This window comes from Pieris rapae, chromosome Z (assembly GCF_905147795.1).
Source record: "Pieris rapae chromosome Z, ilPieRapa1.1, whole genome shotgun sequence".
Lineage (NCBI taxonomy): Eukaryota > Metazoa > Arthropoda > Insecta > Lepidoptera > Pieridae > Pieris > Pieris rapae.
The window spans coordinates 5344321-5370057 of NC_059534.1; the positions used below are offsets into that span (position 1 = coordinate 5344321).

At 32.7% G+C, this 25737-nt stretch overlaps 1 protein-coding gene across 1 annotated transcript; it reads left to right on the top strand.

Annotated features, from left to right (window-relative positions):
- Positions 1–177: 177 nt before the first annotated feature.
- Positions 178–24803, top strand: LOC110999936 (membrane-bound transcription factor site-1 protease). The gene is made up of 20 exons (XM_022269233.2): positions 178–797; positions 1239–1418; positions 1536–1628; positions 2161–2257; positions 3891–4111; positions 6872–7012; positions 7535–7693; positions 10236–10323; positions 11077–11258; positions 11669–11833; positions 12458–12607; positions 13242–13324; positions 14056–14261; positions 16416–16614; positions 17090–17153; positions 17578–17718; positions 18006–18143; positions 19070–19238; positions 20165–20353; positions 23133–24803. The coding sequence occupies exons 1-20, from the start codon at positions 567–569 to the stop codon at positions 23351–23353; spliced, it is 3117 nt and encodes a 1038-aa protein (XP_022124925.2). The 5' UTR covers positions 178–566; the 3' UTR covers positions 23354–24803.
- Positions 24804–25737: the final 934 nt, after the last annotated feature.

Below are 25737 nucleotides of genomic sequence, written 5' to 3' on the forward strand. Positions count from 1 at the left end.
ATGTAATTAAAAGCCCTATTACATATTATTCCCTACAATATTAATATATTGTAATAGTCAATGAATATCAAATAGGGGGCCGGGGGGCTGTATGCAGATTCACAAACTATGATTAAGGTTTCTTTTAATCTGTGTCCTTTGTTTTGTTTAAAGACTACAAAATAACACAACTTTTGATGTTTACTTACAATTTCGTAGTCGCAAATCGGCATCTAAATTCTAAACACTAATTTAAAAATTACACTCATTTATTACAGTTCAGTGGTATTATTTCAACTGAGTTTATTCCAGGGTTCTGATGACCATATTTAAATTATTATAATTCAAGTTTAATATCATTTGAACACACAAAAGATGAAACGTCTAGCGTTAGCCGATGTCTACATCGCTCTAGAATAATTAAAAGTCCCTTTATGACATTGCGATAAGTGTTTCAATTACTTAATGTTAATATAAAGAACGCTGTGTCGCCATTGTAATAATGAATAAATATACAAGTCTATCTGCTATTGTGTTTGACTAAACCCCGGTACAAATCATGTTATAACTGTGTACTTGAGGCAGATATGGGTTTAACCCAGTTCCTGCTTTGCGCGGCCGTAGGATGGATAGTTTTAGCCTTATGCATAAATGGAGAAACAGACAATGCAAATAGTTGTAATAATACAAATCCAGAATTCGTAGAATATCAGTTTACAACTGATGTTGTGCGAAGTGAGCACATAGTTACATTTTCTGGTTATTTTTCTAAATTATCTAGAGAAAAATATATTACAGCTGCACTAAAGAATTCAGGAGTAAGTGGTTTTTGCATTGAACTTAGAAATTAATTTTAATTAAGTCTACATGTACTCCAATGTTTATATTTTAGTAATTTGTGTAAATAACTGCTTTGCGCCGCTCTGGGATTTATAGCATTTGCCTTATATATAAAGGGAGAGATTGAGAATACAAATAGTTATAATAGCACAAATCCAGAACATGTAGACTCAGTTAACATCAGTTATTGATGTTGTGCAAAGTGAGCACATAGTTACGTTTTCTTAATTCTGTACAGAAAATTATACTAAAGCTGCACTTAAGAATTCAATAGTTAATAGTTATGCATTAAACTTTGAAATTAGTTTCAATTAAAACAATAGGAACTCCCATGTTGATACTTTTTTTATTTGTGTAACTGTTTTATACATAAGTTACTTGTAACACTGATAATTCCATGTATGATTTATCCATTTCAGATAAAAAATTGGAATATCTTGGAGAGACAGAATGCAGCTAAAGACTATCCTAGTGATTTTGAAGTTATTGTACTTAATGAAGATCAAAATCTGGCTTTAAAATCACTTGGTGATCACCCTGCCATCCGACGAATCACAGCTCAAAGACAAGTACAGCGTACTATAAAATACATAAAAGAGGTATTCATTTACATATTTCAATTGAATAAATGCTAATAATAAAGTCTACTATATAGTAAATGTGAAATGGTATCGGTAATGTATCACCTTCTACAAAAAGTAATTGCTTTATTATAGGATGACTGTGGGTTACCAGAATGTCTCTATTCAGGGTGGAGAAGTAAAAGTATTAAGGGACATGCTTTACTCTCTCTTAGAAAGTTGCAAGAAGTGAGTACTACATTTATTATCAGTAAGATATTCGTTATTGTTTAGCCACATAAAGTTCACCATGGTGCTGATCAAAATAACCAATAAGCCATTGGTACTTGCCAGTAATACAATATAAAGAAACTGGCATCGCCTGTGTCGCAGTGTTTGTGGTTAAACTCCTACAAAACGGCTTTCCCGATTCTCATGAAATTTTGTGTGCATATTGAGTAGGTCTGAGAATCGGACAACATCTATTTTTCACCCCCCTAAATTTTAAGCCTAATCCACCCCTAAATATTATTTTTAAATCTTAGATAAAAAAAAAAATTTGTATTTACTAATGCAAGCAAGAATTGTAATTTTAAATATATTCTCTACATTAATAAACACTAATTAATTGCCTAAAAACATACTACATAAAGAATTCTTTTGTTGTTTATAACGCTTTCGGTTATAAGTACATCCCCGAACACTTATAGTAGATAATTATTTTTATTGACCTAAAAAAATGTTACCTAGTACTAGTTATTATTATATTTCTTCCTTTTAGAACGATGGCTACTCATCCCGAAAGCTGTTAAGAACTGTGCCCCGACAGATAACATCAGTATTGAAGGCAGATGTGTTGTGGTCGCTCGGTGTAACAGGTAAGTTCTGGTTTCCTACTTGATTTCAATATATTTCTTCATACTTAAATGTCTTCCATATTTTGTCTCTTTATGTATAGTCATAATACAGATAGGTCTATGAAATTATGGAAATACAATTTTAATACTTCCCTTAATTTAATGCTTAATTCAACAAAAGTATGTAAGTTTAAACATTTGTTGAGTCACATTCATTTGTTTTTGTAGTGATAAGATAGGCATATATTATAAATAAGTAAAATACAAAAAGGTGTTTCCTAATGTATGCTTAGCTAAATAGTTGTATCACAAAGACCGGTTTGTTGGCCGTCGATACGTAATCTTATACTAAAATAAGTCCTGAGTACATACCTCAATTAACTGCTCCTTATTAGGCCGAAAGGCACAAAATGTCAGCCGTAAGTATGTAGAGAAATTGTTAGTTTGGGAACAAAAAGAGGTTATATTGATGCTGTACCTTGCCTTACAATAATAGTTCACACACAAAAACACTCACTATAAGTCTTAATGGAGGACGCAACTATTGGCAAGAAATGCACAAAAACACTATAAGTATATAAAATTGCATCTAACTTCACCCAACTAAAGCTCAACAACGACTCATTAACAATGCGCGGATCAGCTGAGTTAAAATTTTTGGGGTCACCCTCATGACCCTCATAAAATTTTATGAAATAAAAATGATTCTATTACGAACAGTCCCCCGTCCCAGTTAGGCTTAACATGACTGAATCCAAAACCGGAGGCTGGGAGCAAAGTTTATGCCACTGGCAGACGTGACAAGCCCGCTACGGCCCTTTTAAAAACCGATTCCACAAAAAACAAGAGGCCAACAACACTCGGGTTGGTACAGCCAACCTGGAGCCCACCATAAGGGATAGTCTAATATAACTGGAGCCTCACAACCTCGAGATGCACAATCTGCCGGAGTAGGTTCTCCTGGTAATGTATGTACCAGGAGAACCTACCAGCCTTAAGAATCCCAATTAGCTCATCGGGTCGTATCAAGGCTTCTTTCTCATTTGCAGCTCCAGTGCAAATGCCATGAACGAAAACATCAGTAGTCAAAACATCAGCTCCTCTTGGAAATTGCAAACGTTCTTGCTCAGCCAATTCTAACATTGTACGAATAGCAATATAAGGACTTGATCTGAGTCCGTATGTATTAGTATTTAATTCAAAGACTAACTGGATCAGATTCCTTCTCTCGCCACAGGATAAGTTGATCATAATCATAATGAATCATAATCAGAAACTGACATTTGTCCGAGCTTAAAGTACTCGTCCATAAACTCTATATATTTAGCACGAAAAGTAAAATCTCCTTTCATTCGTCTCTCCATGGATGTTAACCTTTTCTCAGCTAAAGACCTGGAGTGACCCAAAAGAGGTCGGGATGGTAAAAAAGGTAACCTCGTGACAAACCTACCCGAATGGAGACGACAAGAGTTATTCATTCGCCACTAAATATAAAATAAAATAAAGCTCAACAACGACTCATTAACCATGCTCCATTACGAACAATAGTTATACAAAATTTTTTTAGCGGAGTTTTTTTTGAATGGACCATTAGATGCTAGACTCTAAGGATGACTACTTTCACACAGAAATAATAATATCACATTTATTGCAGGTGAAGGTGTCAAAGTTGCAGTATTCGATACCGGGCTGTCACGCAATCACCCTCATTTTGGTCATATACGTGAACGAACCGATTGGACCGGAGAGAAAACGCTAGATGACGCCTTGGGGCATGGGACGTTTGTTGCTGGGGTCATCGCTTCAAGAGCAGACTGCCTTGGATTTGCGCCTGATGCTGAATTGCATATATTTCGCGTTTTTACCGATAACCAGGTTTTGTTTTTGTTAATTCCATGAGAATCGAACCAATCTATCCTACAGGCTGAACAACTCGGTCACAGCCTCAATTGAGCAGACATTTCTGCGTTTATAACATTGATTCATCACAAGTAGGTGAGCAGCCTTCAATGTATACAAATTCTATATAATTATTGCTTTACCTAGAATCGAACTTCGGAAAATCTCTGAAAAAGCTATCCGCACTAACCACTATAACGGAGGCGGCTTAAAGATTACCTACATATCATAATTTAAAACTCTTTTTCTAGCAAAAGCAAAGATCCTGTTCTTTTTTAAATTTAAACATTCATTACAGTACTCGCTTTAATACTGCTTTTGTTTTAAATACAGTAAAGTCGAAATAAATAATTTTTATAAAATTGGTCAAAATATCTGATACGCGCTATCGAAGTAATTCCCAATGTTAGGTATATATTTACCGAAGGATGAATATTGAGTAGGGTCCATTATTACACAGTAAGCGGCAATCGTCAAGATTCCGTTGTTAGACGATTTGAGTTCATCGATGATTATTAGGGGGTCTCGTAAGTGTGTCCTCCATACCTAACTGTGAAGTAACTTTGATCCGCTTTTTTATTAAACTTAATAATAAGTAAGAGTCGAAAATTTATGTGCGAAATATGTTCATTATAAATATTAATGTTAAAGTATAATATTATAGAAATATTGACTTTTTGTATTTTATATTCTTATTAGGGTCCTTTGAAAATATCTATATAATATCTAAATATCCGTATTAACGCCATCTATTAGCGCAAAGCGATTTGTAATATTCACGGACTTTTTTAAAACCGAATGAATGTGTCCCATTATTTATTAGTAGGCTTATCTGGGGTTTAATTATTTGACGCTCATGCATTTTATGTGCAGAATGCGTTCCAGTGTAGAACTGCTACGTCACGTCCACAGATGCTCATTTGACATTCTCATTAGGGTTTTTTGAAATGTTTCCGTATTATAGACATCTATTGACGCAAAGCTATTTGAAATATTCGCGCACTTTCTTAAAACTGATTGATTGTGTCCCATTATTTATTATTATACTTATCTGGGGTTCATTAATTGACACCATGTATTTTTAACCGCCATTAATTATATCATTTATATAACTTGATGTGTCGATTGCGTTCTAGCGTACTACTCATACGCCACGTTCACAGATACTTATTTGATATTCTCATTAGGATCCTTTGAAATGTTTCCGTATTAACGACATCTACTGACGCATAGCGAATTGAAATATACACTAATTGCGTGCCTTTATTTATTAGTGTGGCTTATTAAAGAATATATGTCATCAAAATTTATAACAAAAATATAAAAAAGCCATGAATGATTCAAATCCACGATTTAACCGTGCATTTAAATGCTAGAAAATACATTTCTGAAACGCGCTAACGAAGTAATTCCGATTGTTAGGTATATATTTACTGAAGGATGTATATAAAGTGGGGTCCAGTATTACACTGTAAACGGGAATCGTCAAGATTCCGTTATTAGACGATTTGAGTTCATCGATGATTATTGGGGGCTCCTAAGTGTGCCCCCCAAACCTAACTGTGTAGTAGCTTTGACCCTTTTTTTTATTAAAGTTAATAATAAGTAAGTGTCGAAATTTTATGTGCGAAATATTTTTATCATAAATATTAATGTTAAGGTATAATATTATAGAAATATTAACTTTTTCTATTTGATATTCTTATTAGGGTCCTTTAAAAACTATACATACCTACCGCTGAATAAAAGTTATTTTTGTTAAATTTTGCGTCGGTTATTAAATATCATACTAGGAATAGGCGCGGTCAGAACTCAAGTCGGGTTTTATTTGTTGGCGTTTTATAAATATAAATATCCATTCAATTTAATTTAAAGGCATAAAAAGCGAGACAGAAGTGCGCAATAAACCAGTGGAAGTGTTGATTCTTAAATTCATATCGCCAATCCAAGGAATTTGAACATACTCATGACGAAGAAACTTACGTTCTTTTAAACACTTTTTTTTTAAGTTTTTCACCAACAAAGAGGGGTCAAGAAGCAAACCGAACTACTTTAATACTTAATCGAACGACTGTCAAGAAACATTTAGAAAGTGAAATCAATGTGATAAGATAATTATTCGTTAACAAAGTGAAGGCCGTAAATAACTAACGAGTCAGTTTTTAGTCAACTTTTTTATACTTCGTTTAATGTAATCTATTATTATATGTGTACCTAAAAAGTTTATTTATTTATTTATTTCATTATAAGTAATCTAACAGCTTATACTTATACATATTATAGTATACAAAATACTAAGACAATACAGAAAGCCAAAACAGAAAACAAGCAAGCGCATTAAAAGACAAAGATACATTAAAAAAAAACAAAAGAATAAAATTAAAAAAAAATTGATCTAATAAAAGGCTATATTATTATTAAATATAACCAATTTCTACAACAGTGTGTGCGTACAACATGTCAGAAGTTCCTTGTAAATTTATTATTACTAAGGTAAAAGCTCCAGTGGGTACTATAAATAAATAAATAAATCTGCGTTTCCTGCTCAAGACGTTATGCGATAGAATTGCTATTTAAAGTTATAATATTTAACTACTAAACCAATACATCAATCAATATTGTATATTTTTCCTCGATCTCTCTTTCACACTCTCTCTCAATCGGTCGATCGATCGATCCATAAACATTTTACTCTCATGCTCTTAAATAGAAGTTTAACTTTAAAATTTATTTTAGGTGTCCTATACATCGTGGTTCCTCGATGCATTTAATTATGCAATTATGAAGAAAATTGACGTCCTAAACCTAAGTATAGGTGGACCAGATTTTATGGATCACCCATTTGTTGATAAAGTATGGGAACTGACTGCAAATAAGGTGAGCTAAGAAATCTAGCAGGAAAATTTATAATAAATCTACTTTTTTTTCAAAATACACTCTGGAAAGTACTTTTTAATATAATATATATTATTAATTGATAATGATAAACAATGAATCCAAACACAAAAGAACAGAGAAATATAATTATTAGATAACTGTATGTTACCTATCATAAACTTACTAATATTTTTATTTATTTAAATTAATGAAAAAAATATTTAAATCACAGGCTCCTGAAATACAGTTCTCACTACTTTAGGACCTGGGATACGTTTTTGTGGCAATAAATAAAATTATTATTATTTTTAAATACATTCACGATATTATGGGACGTACGCATGCTTACGCATGTTCATGGATATGCGACGTAGTGAAGCTTACTTCGGTGTTAGGTCATTTTAATACCCCTAACTCTTATTACCTTTGAAGTACATTTACTGACTGCTGGCAGTGGGTAGTGGTAGCAAAAAGTGCCTCAAACAGTGTCAAAGTTATAAGGAATTTAAACTGTTAAAACAGGTCATTATGGTGTCAGCGATTGGTAACGATGGACCGTTATATGGTACATTGAATAATCCAGCTGATCAAATGGATGTTATCGGCGTGGGTGGCATCGGGTTCGATGACCGGATCGCAAAGTTCTCCTCAAGAGGGATGACGACGTGGGAGTTGCCATATGTAAGTATTTTTAATATTCAAAGTGGATTTTCACATTTACCTTCACGTGTATGGTTACAATTTTTACACAGATATATTTATATACCTATTAATATCTTTCAACCAAAGAAGTTATCGGGCATTTGGATATCGTAGCTGTATTGTTCTGGTTTTTAGTTTATTAATCCGTTATTATAGATTAAATTGTCTGTTTGTATGTAATACGTGTATGTTGTTATGTCATGTATGTAAAACTCCTTTTTTTATATAAAACTTCAATACAGCTTCAACAGTCTTTGCCGTGATTATTACCAGGATACAAAATTTAATTCGGCCTTTCCATGTCAATGACTTAAAATTTCAGAGAAATTTGTGCACAATGCACTTATAGACCAGTGCCGAAGCCTTCAAAAATGGTAAAAACAGAAAAAAAATTACAGTAGGATGAAACCCATTAGAAATGCAAGGAAATATGATAAAAATGACAGGAAAAATAAATTACGGTCGATCCGAGTTCGGGAAGTGGGAGGGGGGTGGCTTTTAAGGGGGAAAAATTGTTAATCTTGATTTCCGGCGAAACTACCAGTCCTATGGAAAAAAGTTGAATGGCAAAGTTGTAGGTCATAAAAAGATCTACAACTTTTGTATTTACAATTTTTTCACATAACCTCAAAATTTAGGTGAAAAATTCAAAAAACCATGTTTTTGGTTTTTTATTTATATCTTTTTTAAAAAGTTTTTTTTTTCTACGAAATTTGGTGAAAAGTTACCTTATTATGTCCCAAATATACTGTAATTTATTTGATTAAAAATATTTATTTTTTCGCCTCATTTTAACTTAATATCAAAAAATCACCCTAATTTTCAATCGAAAATTCTGACGTCAAAATTTCAGCTTTTTTCAAAAAGTTTTGGGGCTTTTTGTTCGTTGAAATGTCTACTTTCTGATGGTGTAAAAAAAAATTTACATTACTATAGGAAATATTATTAGAAAATGCAAAACATTGAAAAAACCTCAAATTCGAAAATTTTCTTTTAATTGTTTACAATTGTGAGGTATTTATTAAAATTTACACTTTAATTACTCAAAAAACGTAAGATTTCATGCTTCATTGATAAACGAAAAAATTGCAAATTAAAATATACTTCTATAATTAACAAGCAAATAAGTTAATAAAGTTAATATTTAATAAGACATCTACAATATTTTGAAAAAGTTGTAGAATCTTCTGTAAATAATATTTGTAGATGCCTATTTACTGCTGTTTTAAGATAATTTATATACCTGAGTGACCTTCGGTGAATTTTGAATTTTTCTTTGAATAAAGTAAATTTCTCACAAATCACTTAGAGTAACTCAGCCTGCAGGTGTATTTTTAAAAACGATGTTGTACACTACTCTGTATCTCGAATACTGGCTAACGGTTTTTACAGCTGCTACGAAATAGCAGGTAGCAGTAAGGCCCAGACCCTCCTAGGTCCATCCCCACTTCTCAATGAAATAACTTACACTGGGCTAAAATTCACCGAAGGTCACTCAGGTATATAAATTATCTTAAAACAGCAATAAATAGGCATCTACAAATATTATTTACAGAAGATTCTACAACTTTTTCAAAATATTGTATATGTATTATTAAATATTAACTTTATTAACTTATTTGTTTGTTAATTATAGAAGTATATTTTAATTAGCAATTTTTTCGTTTATCAATGAAGCATGAAATCTTACGTTTTTTGAGTAATTAAAGTGTAAATTTTAATAAATACCTCACAATTGTAAACAATTAAAAGAAAATTTTCGAATTTGAGGTTTTTTCAATGTTTTGCATTTTCTAATAATATTTCCTAGAGTAATGTAAATTTTTTTTTACACCATCAGAAAGTAGACATTTCAACGAACAAAAAGCCCCAAAACTTTTTGAAAAAAGCTGAAATTTTGACGTCAGAATTTTCGATTGAAAATTAGGGTGATTTTTTGATATTAAGTTAAAATGAGGCGAAAAAATAAATATTTTTAATCAAATAAATTACAGTATATTTGGGACATAATAAGGTAACTTTTCACCAAATTTCGTAGAAAAAAAAAACTTTTTAAAAAAGATATAAATAAAAAACCAAAAACATGGTTTTTTGAATTTTTCACCTAAATTTTGAGGTTATGTGAAAAAATTGTAAATACAAAAGTTGTAGATCTTTTTATGACCTACAACTTTGCCATTCAACTTTTTTCCATAGGACTGGTAGTTTCGCCGGAAATCAAGATTAACAATTTTTCCCCCTTAAAAGCCACCCCCCTCCCACTTCCCGAACTCGGATCGACCGTAATTTATTTTTCCTGTCATTTTTATCATATTCCCCTGCATTTCTAATGGGTTTCATCCTACTGTAATTTTTTTTGGTTTCAAAAATTATTGGCACTGGTCTATTAAGTAATTTTGTATGCGTGTTTTGTAGATTAATGCCACTAAAATATCCAATTCTTTTCTTTTTCAAATCGGTCTCAACAGCTTCGCATTTATAATGCCAACGATATGTATATTTAATATGGTTGTATTTTCAGGGTTATGGTCGCGTTAAACCTGACATAGTGACGTATGGGAGTGGAGTCCGTGGCTCTAGTGTAAATGGAGGGTGCCGATCTCTCAGTGGTAAGTCTAACAGCTCTAGAAGATATAAATGCTAATTGTTTTTTAAATTCCTCATCGCTATGTTATTTTATTTATTAACAGTACAGATACAGATAGCATGTTACTCTAAAAATAAAAATAAAACCTGGATATGTTTATGATCCTTAGAAAACAGAATAATTAAGATATAAGTTTTGAAATAGTCATATAAAGAATTTGAAATCGTACTATTTTTAATTGTTTCATATTTAATTGCCATATGCCTGTTTTATGAGAAGTGAATGCTCTGTTGAAAGTGTTAGTAAATTTGGCGAATGTATTTTTTTGTCTTGCGAAGTGTAATACGATTAATGAAAATGTTTTATTTATTCGAACGCCCGTGTTTTGTATATAAAATGTGTGTTTCGAAAATAACTAATAACTAAAATAAAAAATACCTAGGAATTTTGTTTTATTTTCATATCAGCCAATTCTGAGCATACTGGTACATGAAAAAAATAATAATTTGAGGCACTAATAATTAAATTACAAACCAAAACATCTATCAAAATCAAAAATTAGAGATCAAAGGAAAATTTTCGTGTTCGCGTTAAAACGCGTTCTTCTTAACGGAGGGTACATTACTGTAATTCCACCAGCATTTCTTACATATATACAGTTTAAATTCTATGTAAAGTCCAACATTCTAAAATACGTCTACCAAAGTCGTCAGAAAATGGTTCTATTACAGAGAGATTACACTGTAATAAACAGGTTTTTTTACGAAAATAACAGGTACATCAGTAGCATCGCCAGTTGTAGCCGGTGCGATTGCTTTATTAGCTAGCGGTGTGCCTAGACAGAACCTAACGCCGGCTTCGGTCAAACAAGCGTTGTGCATAACCGCTCGGAGACTTGTAGGGCCTAACATGTTCGAGCAAGGACACGGGAAATTGGACCTTATTAGCGCGTATCAGGTAATGTGGGAGCTGAAAATTGCCCGTGTCTTAATTGGCCCGAAATAAACAATAATAATAGGATTTGCACGATGTTAAAATCTGTGTTTATGACAAAATTAACAGATTTTATTATGATCTTGAAATATTTGTTTGAATGAAAGTTCAAAGAAGGCTTCAACTGTGGTAAACATTAATAGTCCAGAATACTGGAAACGACAATTGAATTTTTTAATTAAATCTGTTCCTAGCTGGGAAATGTTGTTGTTTATATAATAATACTGATTTAATATAACCCTGCATGTTACCTACCGATTTCTACAGTCTTAAGTTAAATCAAAATCGGTTCATATTGTATATCATATTTACAAGTCGGTTTAGGGTTTTTAATTACGTACTTGAATTTATATTATGATTATTTAAAATTTAAGTTTCTACGTGAATACGAGCCCCAAGCTAGTCTCAGTCCGCCATACATTGATCTAACGGAATGCACATACATGTGGCCGTATTGCACCCAGCCGTTGTACTTCAGTGCTCAGCCTACGATTGTCAATATCACTATTGTAAATGGCCTTGGAGTAGCTGGAGAGGTGGTAAGGTCAAATTTATTCCAATTAAACTAATTGGCTAAATCAATAAACTTTAATAATGTTTATCAAAGCAAAAAAAAACAACAAGATTTACGAAACAATTGTCGAATCCACTTGAAGATACAAAAATCAAAACGGTACTCCCAAAAGAAAGAACTGCAGCAAATAAATGATTCTATAACATTATTGCCTGTTCTCAGTGTAGACGAGAACTGACAATAATCTCCGATAGGTAATCTATTGAATTAAAGTTTTATTTTATAAAAAGTTCTTATTACAATTAGCTAAATTAAAAACAGTGGCTAAATTAAAAAGGTAAAAGTATTTTGAGCCTCAGATGTCTTTATCTGGTTCGTGATCATTTAATTTTCATAGTCTTTATTGTTAGACTTGTATGCCTGTTGTAAGTAGTCCGCACTATCTTTTACCGAGTGAATATTAAACTAAAACAAAAAAGATTTGTCGTCTCGCGATATTTTCTCTTATGATTACACTAGCACAGCCGGGATTTATGTATAGAAATAAGGGGTCCTAAGTTCTAATCCCGGCTAAACAATAATTGTTACGCTATAAACAAAAAAAAAACACCTTCTTGTCTGAACCGATTAATACATGTATTGTTTTCAGAAACGTGTAATGTGGCACCCACATTTGCCGAACGGTCTCATATTGGCAGTGGTGGTGGACCATATTGACATCATTTGGCCATACTCAGGTTGGCTGGCCTTAAGATTCACTGTGTTGGAAAGTGGGGCTGATTTTGATGGAATTGTTGAAGTAAGCATTTACTTGTACCAACCCAGTATTCTAATTTTGCCATAAAATTAATTATCATTAATTAATTTTGTTCACTACTTGTCCTATTACTCGACTTTGTGTTGACGTTGATTTATCGTACACCCTGTATATTATAAATAATAATCACTACATAGTATAAAACAAAGTCGCTTTCTCTGTCCCTATGTCCCTTTGTATGCTTAAATCTTTGAAACTACGGAGCGGATTTTGATGCGGTTTTTTTAAATAGATAGAGTGGAATTCAAGAGGAAGGTTTATATGTATAATAACATCCATTAAATAGTGGAGAAGTACTGTTATTTTTGAGGTTTCTAATGTGATGTCGTAAATAATTACATTTTTTCCGCTTACATTGCAAACGCAGGCTGAACCCTACGAGTTTTATCAAAATAATGCACTAAGTATTGTACACATTGAAAAGGTCTACAGAAAAGTCCGTGATGGTATATGTCTATCTCTTATGGATAACCCACATTTTTATATACAACGTTCACAGATTTTCTGTAGTGTATTTAGTATCAGCATTGCACCCGTGCGAAGCCGGGGCGGGTCGTTAGTAACTTAATATTATGTTATTATTCTGCGTATTGTGCAATGAGTGAATACATTTCAGGGGCACGTGAATATTACAATTGAAAGTTTTGACGAGTCGTTTCGGCAAAAGACCAGGAATACAACACTGATGCTACCGGTACGGTAGGTATTTTCAATTATTTAAACATTTTGGTTTAGCTAGAAGTTAGGTACGGTAAAGTGTAAGTATAAAGCAAGTGAAAATCTTGTTTTGTAAATAAAAACCATTTTCGATTGCTAGTCTAATTTGGCAAAATTAAAGTGATTTTTGACAAAGATCATACGCAGCGGGGTTTTTATATAATTTGTCTCTTCACTGAGTCATCATTGAACTAGCTTTTCTTAATACTGAATAAGTCTAACCTAATTCACTAATCTCATATTTCACTTGAGAAAGTGTCCAATAAACTTCTTACAGTCATTCCTAACGAGAAGACTCTCTCCTTGTATTCTATTTTTTATTTACCACTGTTTAGTGTTAAGTAACAAGAACGCACGCTTACACACGAATTGTTTTTCCTTTTCAACCGTCTCTTTTCGCCCATGTGCCCAGGGGCCCGTAGGGAACTGAAAATAAGGTCCAATTGTTTAAATAAATAGTCCTTAATATAGAGTCGACAACACACCCACAAAAATGGGTGTCCATGGGCGGCGATGACTGCCCTTTTTACTCGTCCCGTACCGATGCTATCCAATAACGAAAAAGAAAAAATCCTTAGACCCGAAATTTTAATTTTAGCGTACCTTTTGTATCGTATCTTATAAAAATATATGGCAGCCTAAGTTTCCTTTGTTGTTTGACCTAGACCAAAGACCCCTGATGACTATAAAAACCTTTTAAAACCATTTTTCAGTGGACGTGTTATCCCGGTACCGGTTCGATCGCGTCGTCTCCTATGGGACCAATTCCATAGCCTGCGATACCCGGGAGGCTATTTCCCAAGAGACGATTTACGGGCAAAACACGACCCGCTCGATTGGCACGCCGATCATATACACACAAACTTTAGAGATATGTATCGAAGACTGCGGGAGCACGGCTATTATGTTGAAGTTATGGGTGAGTTTAAAGTATATATGTAAATAATGTAAGCTTTCGTTTTCCTTTGTAGTGCGAATGTAAAGGGACACGTACAACGGAGCATTGGTAACACTACCATATTGATTCAGTTTCTTTAATATAATAGGGCCTTGAAATAACTTACAATATGATCTTTAACTGTAAACTAGATGGGCCCTTTTTATCTACACGTATGCATAAATAAAAATGAATCGAAACATATTTTTAATTCCAATTAGATAATTTTATTCCTTCAACTCTGAGATGTACTTATTCTGGAAAATCTAATATTTTCTATTACTCGTAATAAAGACAAAATTAGTGCACCAACCACAAGGCTGCATAAAACGAGTAATTATTTTCAAGGCAATTGCATACGTTTTTTCAACAAAATTTCTAGTGACATATAAAAATATTATACAAATATTGTCAATAAATAAATTTAAATCATTACAGTAAAACTGCTTACTAAGGCCTATTATAATTTAAATGAATATTTAAACGATCGAAACGATAATTATCCCGTAATTCATCGTTGCATGATGTTATAGCAAAAATATATCAAACACAAATGTTGAAATATAGATTTTTGAGTTACATATTAGGTTTATACAGTCCGAATACTTGAATAGCCTCACCCCTAAATTTTGGAATTTCTGTATAAATATGAACGAATATTATTTTCATACTAGTATTAATTAGACTTCATGCACAGTGCATTACGATACAAAACAAAACACGTACGAACCCCCACTGGAATACCGCGCCCCGCGTCGGTGCGACATTTCGTCCGCGTCACATGATTAGCCTCAGTGCTATTCGAACATTACTCGCGTGCGTTTGCTTTGATTTTTTGGTAGCAATTCTTTATTTAAGCGTCGAATATTACGTATATATTTTTTTCGAAGTCTTATTCAAATGTTTAGCTATCATGGGTCGTGGTCGAAAAATAAAAAAAAACCGAAAGAGAAAAAGAGAATTTTATTTGGATCAAAAACTATCTCACCGTGAAATTGCAATAAAAATTGGTCGCAGTCCTAAGGTAGTTAATAATTATGTGAAAAATAAAGAAAACTATGGGAAAAACTATAAAGGTCGTACAAAATTGGCTACTTCGTCAAGTGAACGTCGGCTTATTTTACGTGCAGCATCTAATTCTTCCAAGACAGCGCGACAAATTGCGAATGAAGTTAACACCAGCGCATCACTGTCTACCGTGCGATGCATTATAAAGTCATCACCAAACCTTAAACGGCAGAAAATCAAGAGGAAACCTTATTTGCGCGATCAATATCAAAAAGCCCGTTGTTATTTGCTAAAATACATATGTCTTGGAAAAATCAAAGGCATAATGTTGTTTTTAGTGATGAAAAAATATTCAATTTAGATGGTCCAGATGGTTATTCATATTATTTTCACGATCTAAGAAAAGAAGAGCGGGAGGTCGCTCAGTAATGGTATGGGGGGCGGTTTCTTATAAGGGGCCTATTCCAATTTCAATTTTCCGAGGCAAACAAATTCAGCATTGTATACTAATCTATTAGAAGAAAAGAAAAAAAATATTTTTAAAATTTTAAAACACCGGAACTGGATTTTCCAACACGATAATGCCTCTATACATGCGTCACAGGAAACAAAAGCTTGGTTTCAAAAAAGTAAAATTGAAGTTTTAGATTGGCCATTGAACTCTCCGGACTTGAATATTATGGAAAATATTTAGGGCTATCTATCTCGCCAGATATTTGCCGGTGGACGCCAGTTTAATAGCAGCGCAGATCTTGAACAAGAAATTCATAAAATTTAAATAATTTGGATCAAAATTACATTCATTCATTATATAGGTCTATTCCCGAACGTATTTTTGAAGTTATTAAAAGCAATGGAAAGTATACAAAGTATTAAAAACAAATTATAGCCTTATTTATTTGTGTTTTATTTCACTGATGCTATTCAAGTGACGCACCATTTTCACTACTTTAGTGTGCAGTTAGTACTATTTATTTATCTTATTTTTACTTTTTATGATTAAGCTATAGTACAACGCTAATTAAGTTTACTTATGAAGTAAAACAGGCAACATTGAATATACAACAGAATTCATATTAATTTTGGGGGTGAGGCTATTCAAGTGACTCGGACTGTAATATGTTTTAGGTTCCCCCCTGACCTGTGTTAATACGTCGTTGTACGGTGCCCTCATGTTGGTAGACCCGGAAGACGAATATTTCCCAGAGGAGATGGCGACTCTGAAGAAGGCGGTGGATTCGGGGTTATCCCTGGTTGTATTTGCGGATTGGTATAATGCGTCTTTACTACGACACGTCAAGTTTTACGATGAAAATACGAGGCAATGGTATGTTTGCAATTAGATAAGTTTTATTTCATTTAATTCCTAATTTTTATAATTTACTTGGATGTTGTAATAAGGTATATTTAGTTATTAGTTAAAAATTGCGCAAAAGTAAAGGCCCTCTCGTAACAAATATAGGAATTAAATTGGTTGCATTTTTTTTTATAGAACAGGGGACAAACGAACATGAGGCAACAATCACCTGATGTTAAATGATACCGCCGCCCATGGACACTCTCAATGCCAGAGGGCTCGCGAGTGCGTTGCCGGCTTTTAAGTAAATTTCAACTAAATTGGTAGCATTTCAAGTTTGGCCAAAATTAATCACTTTACATCCCACTTATAAAAAATGTTTTAAGTTTTTTTGAATACATTATTACGTTATTTCGTTCTGCGGATACGTGTAACACTAAAATTGGTTTGACGTTAACAAAAAAATGTAGTGAAAATAAATAAATAAATATTTTTTTGCTCTCAGGTGGATACCAGAAACGGGTGGTGCGAATGTACCAGCGTTGAATGACTTATTAAGCATGTTCCAGGTAATTGAAAATATGAAATAGTATTTATCAAATAATGATAATCGAAATTTTATTAATGATAAATTATCTTCTCTATGGAAACGTATTTTTAAATATATAGATCATGCATCTACAAAGTAACGCACGTACGGTTTTTGGTAAACCTAAAAAAAATATTAATGTCAGCTTTTCGTGCGGGAACGTTATATACATCAAATATCATGACTTTTACTTTTGTTACTTTTACAAATTGTTACCTTGCCGAAAACAAAAGTATGTAATTTTTTCGCGCTTTTGAAGTTTTAAATGTGTATGAATAAACGACAAAGGCCGCTAACGTACGCTCCGCCTGATGCCATAAAATAAAAGCCATAAAATGGCTTTCCCGACGGCATCATTAAAAAAAATATCTATAATTTTTTATTATTCTTAATCGTTAATACAGGTGGCGTTGGGCGATCGAGTGTTTGAAGGTACTTTTACTTTGGGCGGCCATGCAATGTACTACGCGAGTGGTACACACATACATAGCTTTCCCGAACATGGCGTGCTCGTCAATGCCCACTTGGTCGATCAGGGACAGCAGGTGTGTAGCAAAATGCTCTCTATAAATAAAATCCATATAAAAGAAAATTAACTTCTGAAATTTACGATATTATATAGGTGTTTGTACCTCTTAAACTACTGAACCGATTTAATTAAAACTTAGAGCTAAGTAAAGCCTGATTAAAATTAAATTCATCTGATGTAGTCCAAGAGAAAAAATAATTTAATGTGTAATTCTACTGTAAGTGTACACAGTAATAATACAGTTAATAATAATATTGAAATATAAATAAATTTTATAGACAAACATACGTGATCGTGTTCCAGATAATGTCCGGGGGCAAAGCTAGTGGTGGGAGTGGTTCAAATAAAGCCCCAACAGTGGATGTACCAATTTTGGGTTTACTACAGACAGACGGAGAGGCCAAAGATTACACCAATGACACTATTAATAAAGTACCAAAGGTAAAACATATTTTTAGTTATATATCGAATTGACAACCTTATCAGTTAAAAATGCCGATGTATTTAAGTACTTCTTAACTAAATCGCTCTGAACCGGTAAACAAAGTTTAAAGTTGCACCAATAACGTGCATGCATGAATTGGCCAAATTTTAGCTAAAAATATTATATATTAATATTTTTATTTTAGTTGTATATTAGTTCAACAATAATAAAAATAAAACAGAAAACCGTTTTTCTTTTTATATTTTTAAATACATTTCTGAATCACAGATATTACCAGAATTATTCTAAGTTGTTGACGATGGCCTGTACATTGTACAAGTACAATAGACATAACATATCCATTTTGCCCATTTAAAAATGCAGGGCAGCTTTAAAAACAGCTGATCATAAACCGCCATCTTGTCGCTGTGTCTAACGCGGTTAAAAAATATATATATTTATTCCTTTTAAGTATGCAATATAGTGTGAACGATTTGGGAATCGTTTTAAGTCAAAAATCCAATGGGTTTCCAGCTCTTCCATAACAAACGATACTGAATACCAAAATAAACGTCATAATGTTTCTTTAATTTACAACTGAATTTTGTTATGTAAAGCTTACAACGATTTCTTCATCTAACTTTAGTTTATTTTATTTAAGTATTCCTACAGCTAATCATTAAACAATATCCAAACAATTACATTACACACAAAAGCCAAAACGGAATACACATATAAACAGAAACATATAGCACAGTTTTACAAAGCCATTATTGGTAAAAGTTACCTGAATTTTTTAAAATATTTTTTTTAAGAATTTTTTAGTCACATTAAATATATCGATTTGCCGGTAATTTATGTTGTAATCTGTATGTATGCGATACATAACCGAGTTTCGACAGATATAAATGAAAAAACGTATAATTTGTATATTTATGTGTAGGCGGGAAGACTAGTCGTATACGGTGACTCGTCTTGCCTTGAGAGTGGGGCTGGTCGACCCTGCCATTGGTTGCTGTTAGCTGCTTTGCAGTACGCACTTGGAGGTCACGTTCCTTCAGCGCTTAAGGAAGCTGCATCGAAGCATCGAGACGTACATATTATACCTTCTGGTAAATTAAGTTATTTCTGTTTTGTATCTGCCTCAATCAATCTTGCCTCAATCTTGGAAATGGTATTTTCATGTAACAATTACTGGTGAAGCAAAATGGTATTGGATTCAAGAAGGCGCAGAAGGATAACCTACTTGCCTATTTAAAAAAATGGTTTCGAATACAGAAGAAGACAAGACCAAGCAATGTAGCTTTACCGGGTTTTTCTTTTACGCGTCCAAGACATGAGTATCGACCACAAAGATTACCATAGATACAATAGTATTTAACTATTGTCTATTCCTTAAATGTGCATTTTTTTATCTATAGTCAATTCTTAGATAATAACGAGATAATTCTATTGGCACATTACGATACATTTGTGTTTATTAATTGTGTGCAACGAGTGACCTAATCGCTAACAAGCGATTTCTTTCAGGGAATCTTAATATGAAACAATAAAAAAAGAAACACAGTTCAGTATAAGAAGTGCATTAATAATAAACAACAAAATAACATGTAACGCTAACTATAAAAGAAAGTATTATTTATTTATTTATTGTATGCATAATTTAAATAGAAAGAAGTTCGGTGTGGTGGAAACACAAACTGGACATAGTAAAACTAAAGAAGAAGAAAATAATAATGATATGTATAAAATGTAAAAGGTTCAGTGTAATTTATTGTTGTATAAATAAACATAATTAATCCAGTTAATCCCATACACATAATAAAGCGCAATGATCACTAATTCGTGACCAATATACGTCGACGAGCTGGCTCGCATGGTCTTGCGTATAGGTGTAACATAGTTACTGAAGTTATTAAGTCAAATAAACCTCTGAAAAGCAGTTGAAACCTCGAGTTATGTAAATTTAAAAAAAAAGTTATGTACGAAGTTTTATTTTAATGTGTAACTAGTATTATATTGTATTTGTTCTTTATAGAGTTACCAAAGCGTTCAGAAGGTGGTCGCCTGCACGCGTACTCGCGCGTATTATTACCTGACGGTAGCGGTACGCGTACGTTACCAGAATGCGTGCGCGACGTTCCGCTGTCACCCATGCCCGTTCAAGCCCCGCCTGCCGCACGCACCTTGGCCCCACGACATCATCCTACCGATCCACGCAGCATTGGTATGTGTAGTATTGTCTTTTATTAACATAACTTTTACACATTTAAAGAAAAACACTTTTTTACGGATTATAGTTATGTATTATTGTATTTAAACTTATAATTATTTGGACATAATTTTAAATTTAAACCGACGTTTCGCGTGCTTTACAGCGTGCGTGGTCACGGTGACTGAAGACAAAGGTGTTAAATGTCAAAAAGTATTACAGCTGCAGAAAATGTTGTGTTATCTGTATTTATTTCCCCGGAGTTGGTATCGACTAAAAGATGTCAAGCTGTAAAGCACGCGAAACGTCGGTTTAAATTTAAAATTAAGTCCAAATAATTATAAGTTTAAATACAATAATACATAACTATAATCCGTAAAAAAGTGTTTTTCTTTAACCCTAGAAAGATAATCATATTTTGTAATACGGAAAAGATAATCATGCGTAAAATTTACGCATGAATTTGAATTAGTTCTAGGTTTAGGTTTAATAGTTTATTTTAATAAATTCTATGTTATTATATATACTCATATATTAAATTAATTAATAATGCAGATAATTTGTTAAACTTCTTTATTTGTATTTAAAAAATAAACAAAACTTTATACGTCTCCTATAAATCAATAAAATAGTATAACACTTACTCTTCCTAATGAAAACTTATTTTTTATTCTAATAATCAGACTCATTTTAACTAGAAAATGAACAGTAAGCTTTTCTTATAATTTAGGAACATACATTTACATAAAAGTAAGTTACAAACAGCTTTGGCACATACCAGTATTATGCTCACGACATATAACTTTTTTACATTTTTTGCAGGACGCATTTGCCTTTCTCCTTTTTTTAGAAAGGCAAAAAGAACAATAAATCCTTTTTTTTGCTACTGGCTCATTGCTATAGTCTTCGGATGTATCAGGCACTTTAATTGGCAACGTATCAGAGATTTTATCTCACAAATATCTCTTCAAAATAGGTACTTCTAAACGTCTACGCATAAACAAAGAAGACAGTCCCAAGCTAACATTTTTCATAAATCTTTTGCGACCTAGAGGCTTTTCTCCTTTACGATTAACATTATGGCTGTAAATAACATATGCATTAATGCAGGCAATGTTGAGGCAGGCAAATTCCATAGAATAAAGCCATAGGCCATCTATTTGTCTTCTACTACAGGACATCAGAGAACACATTTGGTCTAGCGTGTCAACGCAACCTTTTGTTTGATTATAATATATTATCATTTCTGGTTTGCCAGTAGCTTCGTTTAGTAGCATTCTCCTCACAAATAAACCATTTTTGCCGGTTTCGGTTTGTAGGAGACGAGAGTAAGGGTTCCGTCAAAACAAAACATAGATGTCCCCACTAGCCTGGAGCGACTGTTTTTTAGCTCTTCCGGTATCTTACGTTTGTTTGATCGTATGGTTCCCACAATGGTTATTTTATAAGGTTCTTGGAGCAATCTTGTTGCCAAAGGGATTGAGGTAAACCAATTGTCCTCTGTTGAAAGGCTACGATCCTACGAAAGGCTGATGTGGAGACTGGTTGCACAGTACTGCTTTGCTCTTCTAAGATATTACTTCCGCTTGGCGTCGGCTGTTCTTCTTGTATCTCGTCTACAAACCCTTCTTCTGTGTTACTCTGCACTTCATCTCACTCTAATCACTGACACATCTGATTCACTGTCGTGGTCCGCTACTTTACTGTCGGTGTCCTCACACGAAAGCATCATCACTTTGCATAAAAGCGGCCAGGATTTCGTGTTCGTTTAAATTGGTACTCCCCGTTGTGTTATATATTTGCCTCAATATCTTTAAAAATGAAATAACAATATTAGTTATGATATAAAGTATTAAAAGTTACGAAACAAAATAAAACTGTCATATAAGCCAAAATCATAAAAGTCACGATAAAGATAATCATGCGTAATTTTGACTCACGCGGTCGTTATATTTCAAAATCGGTGGCACTTACCTCATTGACACTTACGGCATGTGGCAGCTCCCAACGACGAATGAAATGTCCTAAACGCACAGCTATGGATTCGCGATAATTAGAAAGTGAGAGCAATTTTTCGAAAACGCATGCGTAATTTTTACGCAGACTATCTTTCTAGGGTTAATTGGTGTGTGTTTTAGGTTCACGAAAATTTTCACGCCATTTAGACAATTTACACAAAAATATAATAAGAAATATAGAAAAGAATAAAATATATAAAAAAGTTATTATTGCTCTACCGGCCATCTCTCCCTACGGCCTACGATGATATTATGATTGACGGAATGAAACCCATTATTTGTTTTTTCACTAAAAGAAAATGAGTGAATCACACGAATTTTCTTTTAGTGTGATTCACTAATTTTCTTTTATATTTGTTATATTAACATTATAACAAAGCCTTATAATGTTAATAAGGCTTTGGAGTTTCAATCCTCGGTACAATTTACTTTCCGATAAAAACTACGAACCTTTAAGAAAGGCTTTAATGTTAATCTATGGTAATGGTAATACAATATAATATAAGTGACTATACATTGATTTTAAACCGTTGTCGCCTACAAAGTTAAATGTCAATACTGAATTACAACTCCATAGGAAAACAAATATTCAAATCAGCCAAAATGGAGACTCGACTCCGAATTGTATATCGTTCTATTAAAATTACTATTATTTTTATTATTTATTTTATTAGTGTAGTGGGATGAAGAGAAATCTTGTTTTTCTATTTACCAAACCAAATTATCTGGAAGTATTCATAGAATTCTCATTTGTTATTTTATTGCATCGTCTTCAGGTGCGCCAGAAACGGAAGGCACAGAACCGGCGCCCAGGGCATGGCGTGGGGCTGGCGTAGCCCCGACGAAAGTCCTATCTGACATCGAGCAACAATCGAGTTATAGCAATCGAGCCCTTACCTTCATCGCAATAGGAGCCATAATCTATTGTACAGTTATCTTTTGGAAGAGATACGGACGTAAAATGAAACGACGGAAATTAATTTCATTGGCTACTTAGTTAAATTATTTTAGTATATGAAATTGAAAAAAAAATTATTTCCGCAAAAAAATCTATGCCTAAGATTTTAATTGAAAATGCAAATACCATTAAAATGTTTTATTTTATTTATGACATTGTCAAGTGACATGATTTATGTTTGTGAAATGTTGATTGATAATAATTATTCTTTATATTCATGATTTTTTTATTATTAAAACAGATTTTTTTGTAATTTGACGAAATACAGTCGACTCTCGTTAATTTGCATTTCCGGTCCCCCTCGGTAATTTGAAGTTGAAGGATGTTACTGTTACTGGCCTACATGTGATAATTATCTCTATCTCTATAATCAAGTGTTTATCATGCAGACCTGTCATTTTTTTAATTCTTGCCAATGTTAGACTGAAGTCGCGAACTCAAAAAAAATTACGGACTTTTCGAAATAAATTGTTAATTATTTTAGTACCATGCTTTTTTGTTAATAATAGCTCTTGGTATAGTGAAATTTAAGTGTGGTCTGAGTCTCAAATTATGAAGAGTCGATTGTAAATTTTAATTACTACAATCAAATGATGCTACAATATCTTATTCAACAGAGTATTATAATGAGATTTCTTCGATAATGGTTCTTGTATGAATAAATTTATTTACTTTTTTATTTGATTTATACATTAATTAATAATTATACGTTAATTACGCGTATTTTTACAATTTTATGTAAATGACATCTAAATTACGTTTTACGCAATGTGTTTAACGTGTTAGATATGAAAGTATTTACTTAGGGCACATAAGTATTTAGAAGATCAGGTTTTATACTATGTATTAATTAATTTTTATGATACATAAAATTATTCGAATGTAATATGTAGTGGCTGGCGTGATATCGTAGTAGCCATGCTGGTAACGAATCACTACAATTCTTGTGCTTGAAATGTCTAAGGATTGCTCTGATTAACACCTGCATCTGAGTTTCATATTTAGTCGATTTCTATGACTGAGTGTTTTTTAAGTGACGTTTGCACCATCTTCGGAAGCAGCAACCAAAGTATTTTCAAACTATTCGACTTAGGTTCTTTAGAAAAGAGAGCGCACCTTTTACCGAATACATTTTGTATTGCCGGCAACGCATTCGCCGAGGGCTTCTTAACATTAAGTGAGGATTAAGCCCGTTCGATTTCATTGCTATAAAATAGTCTATTGACGTCTTCATAGAACCTTAAGTATTTGTTACCATACATTTATTTCTTGTTATTGGACGTACGTTTATACTAATTACCTAGCTTAATTAGGTTTAATTATTGTTAATCTTATGAAACTATAAATGTTTATTACTCCACATATAATGTTAATGCATTTTTTTATCTGTTGTCCCAATGAAGCCTAGTAAAATACAGTACGTAGAGGCCACGCCATCTTGTAATGCGTTATTTATTATTATTAAAGTGTAATGTGTAAGAAATGAAAATGTGTATTTGATATTCTTTAAATTTTAAGTACATAGTTGCATTGCTAATAAATAATATTTTTATTTCAGTTCTCAAGTCTATTACGAATTACTGTGGCAAAATATTCCATTTGTTAAAATACTTGATGATACCTGTAGTTAAAGAAGATTATGGTATATTTATTCTGTATATGATTTCTGTCTAAATGTAAGGTACCTACGGGAGTATTAATTTCTGAGTCTCGATTTTGAAACTTACCCAAAGTTGGTACTTGAAGTATAAAATTATGTGTTAGGTTTAAGAAGGAAAACAGTCTAAATTATCTATGGGGCTAAGAATTTACTGATTTACTGATTATATGAGACTAGCGCTTAATAAAGATTTCTTACATTTACATCTGTTCCTATAGATTTTTGACACTAGTATCTAGGACAGTAAATGCACATACATACACTTCTTTCAGCGGCCACAGTACTGATTTAAATTGAGAACAGCGAGGATTTGTACTTTATTTACAATGACCATTTTAATAATCACAATTTTAATTATTTAGTAAGTTCTGGTGTTTTGAAGAATTTCCAAAATTAACAAAATATTACGATTATTTTAAGATTTTATTTCCTTTGTGATGTTTTAGCACAAAGATTGTTATTTAATGTCAACGTTCCTAGTGAATTGTAAATAGGTTAAAAAGCATTTGTGTAGAAAAGACGACCACGTGAGCATTATTTTGAAAATAAAGCATATAAGAATAAATTGTTTTTTTTTGTCGTTGGATTTAGAGTCAATACTAGCGCTAAGCTTGATTGACTATGAAGAAGTCTCGACGATTAATCTTCGGCTTAAACCCAAAAAACGTCGTCTGCTTCACACATAGCAAAATACTGTCCTGTAAAAAATAAAAAGCAAAGTCTCGTTATAGCGTCACTGTTTTGTGAATTTGTTCCTAGTATG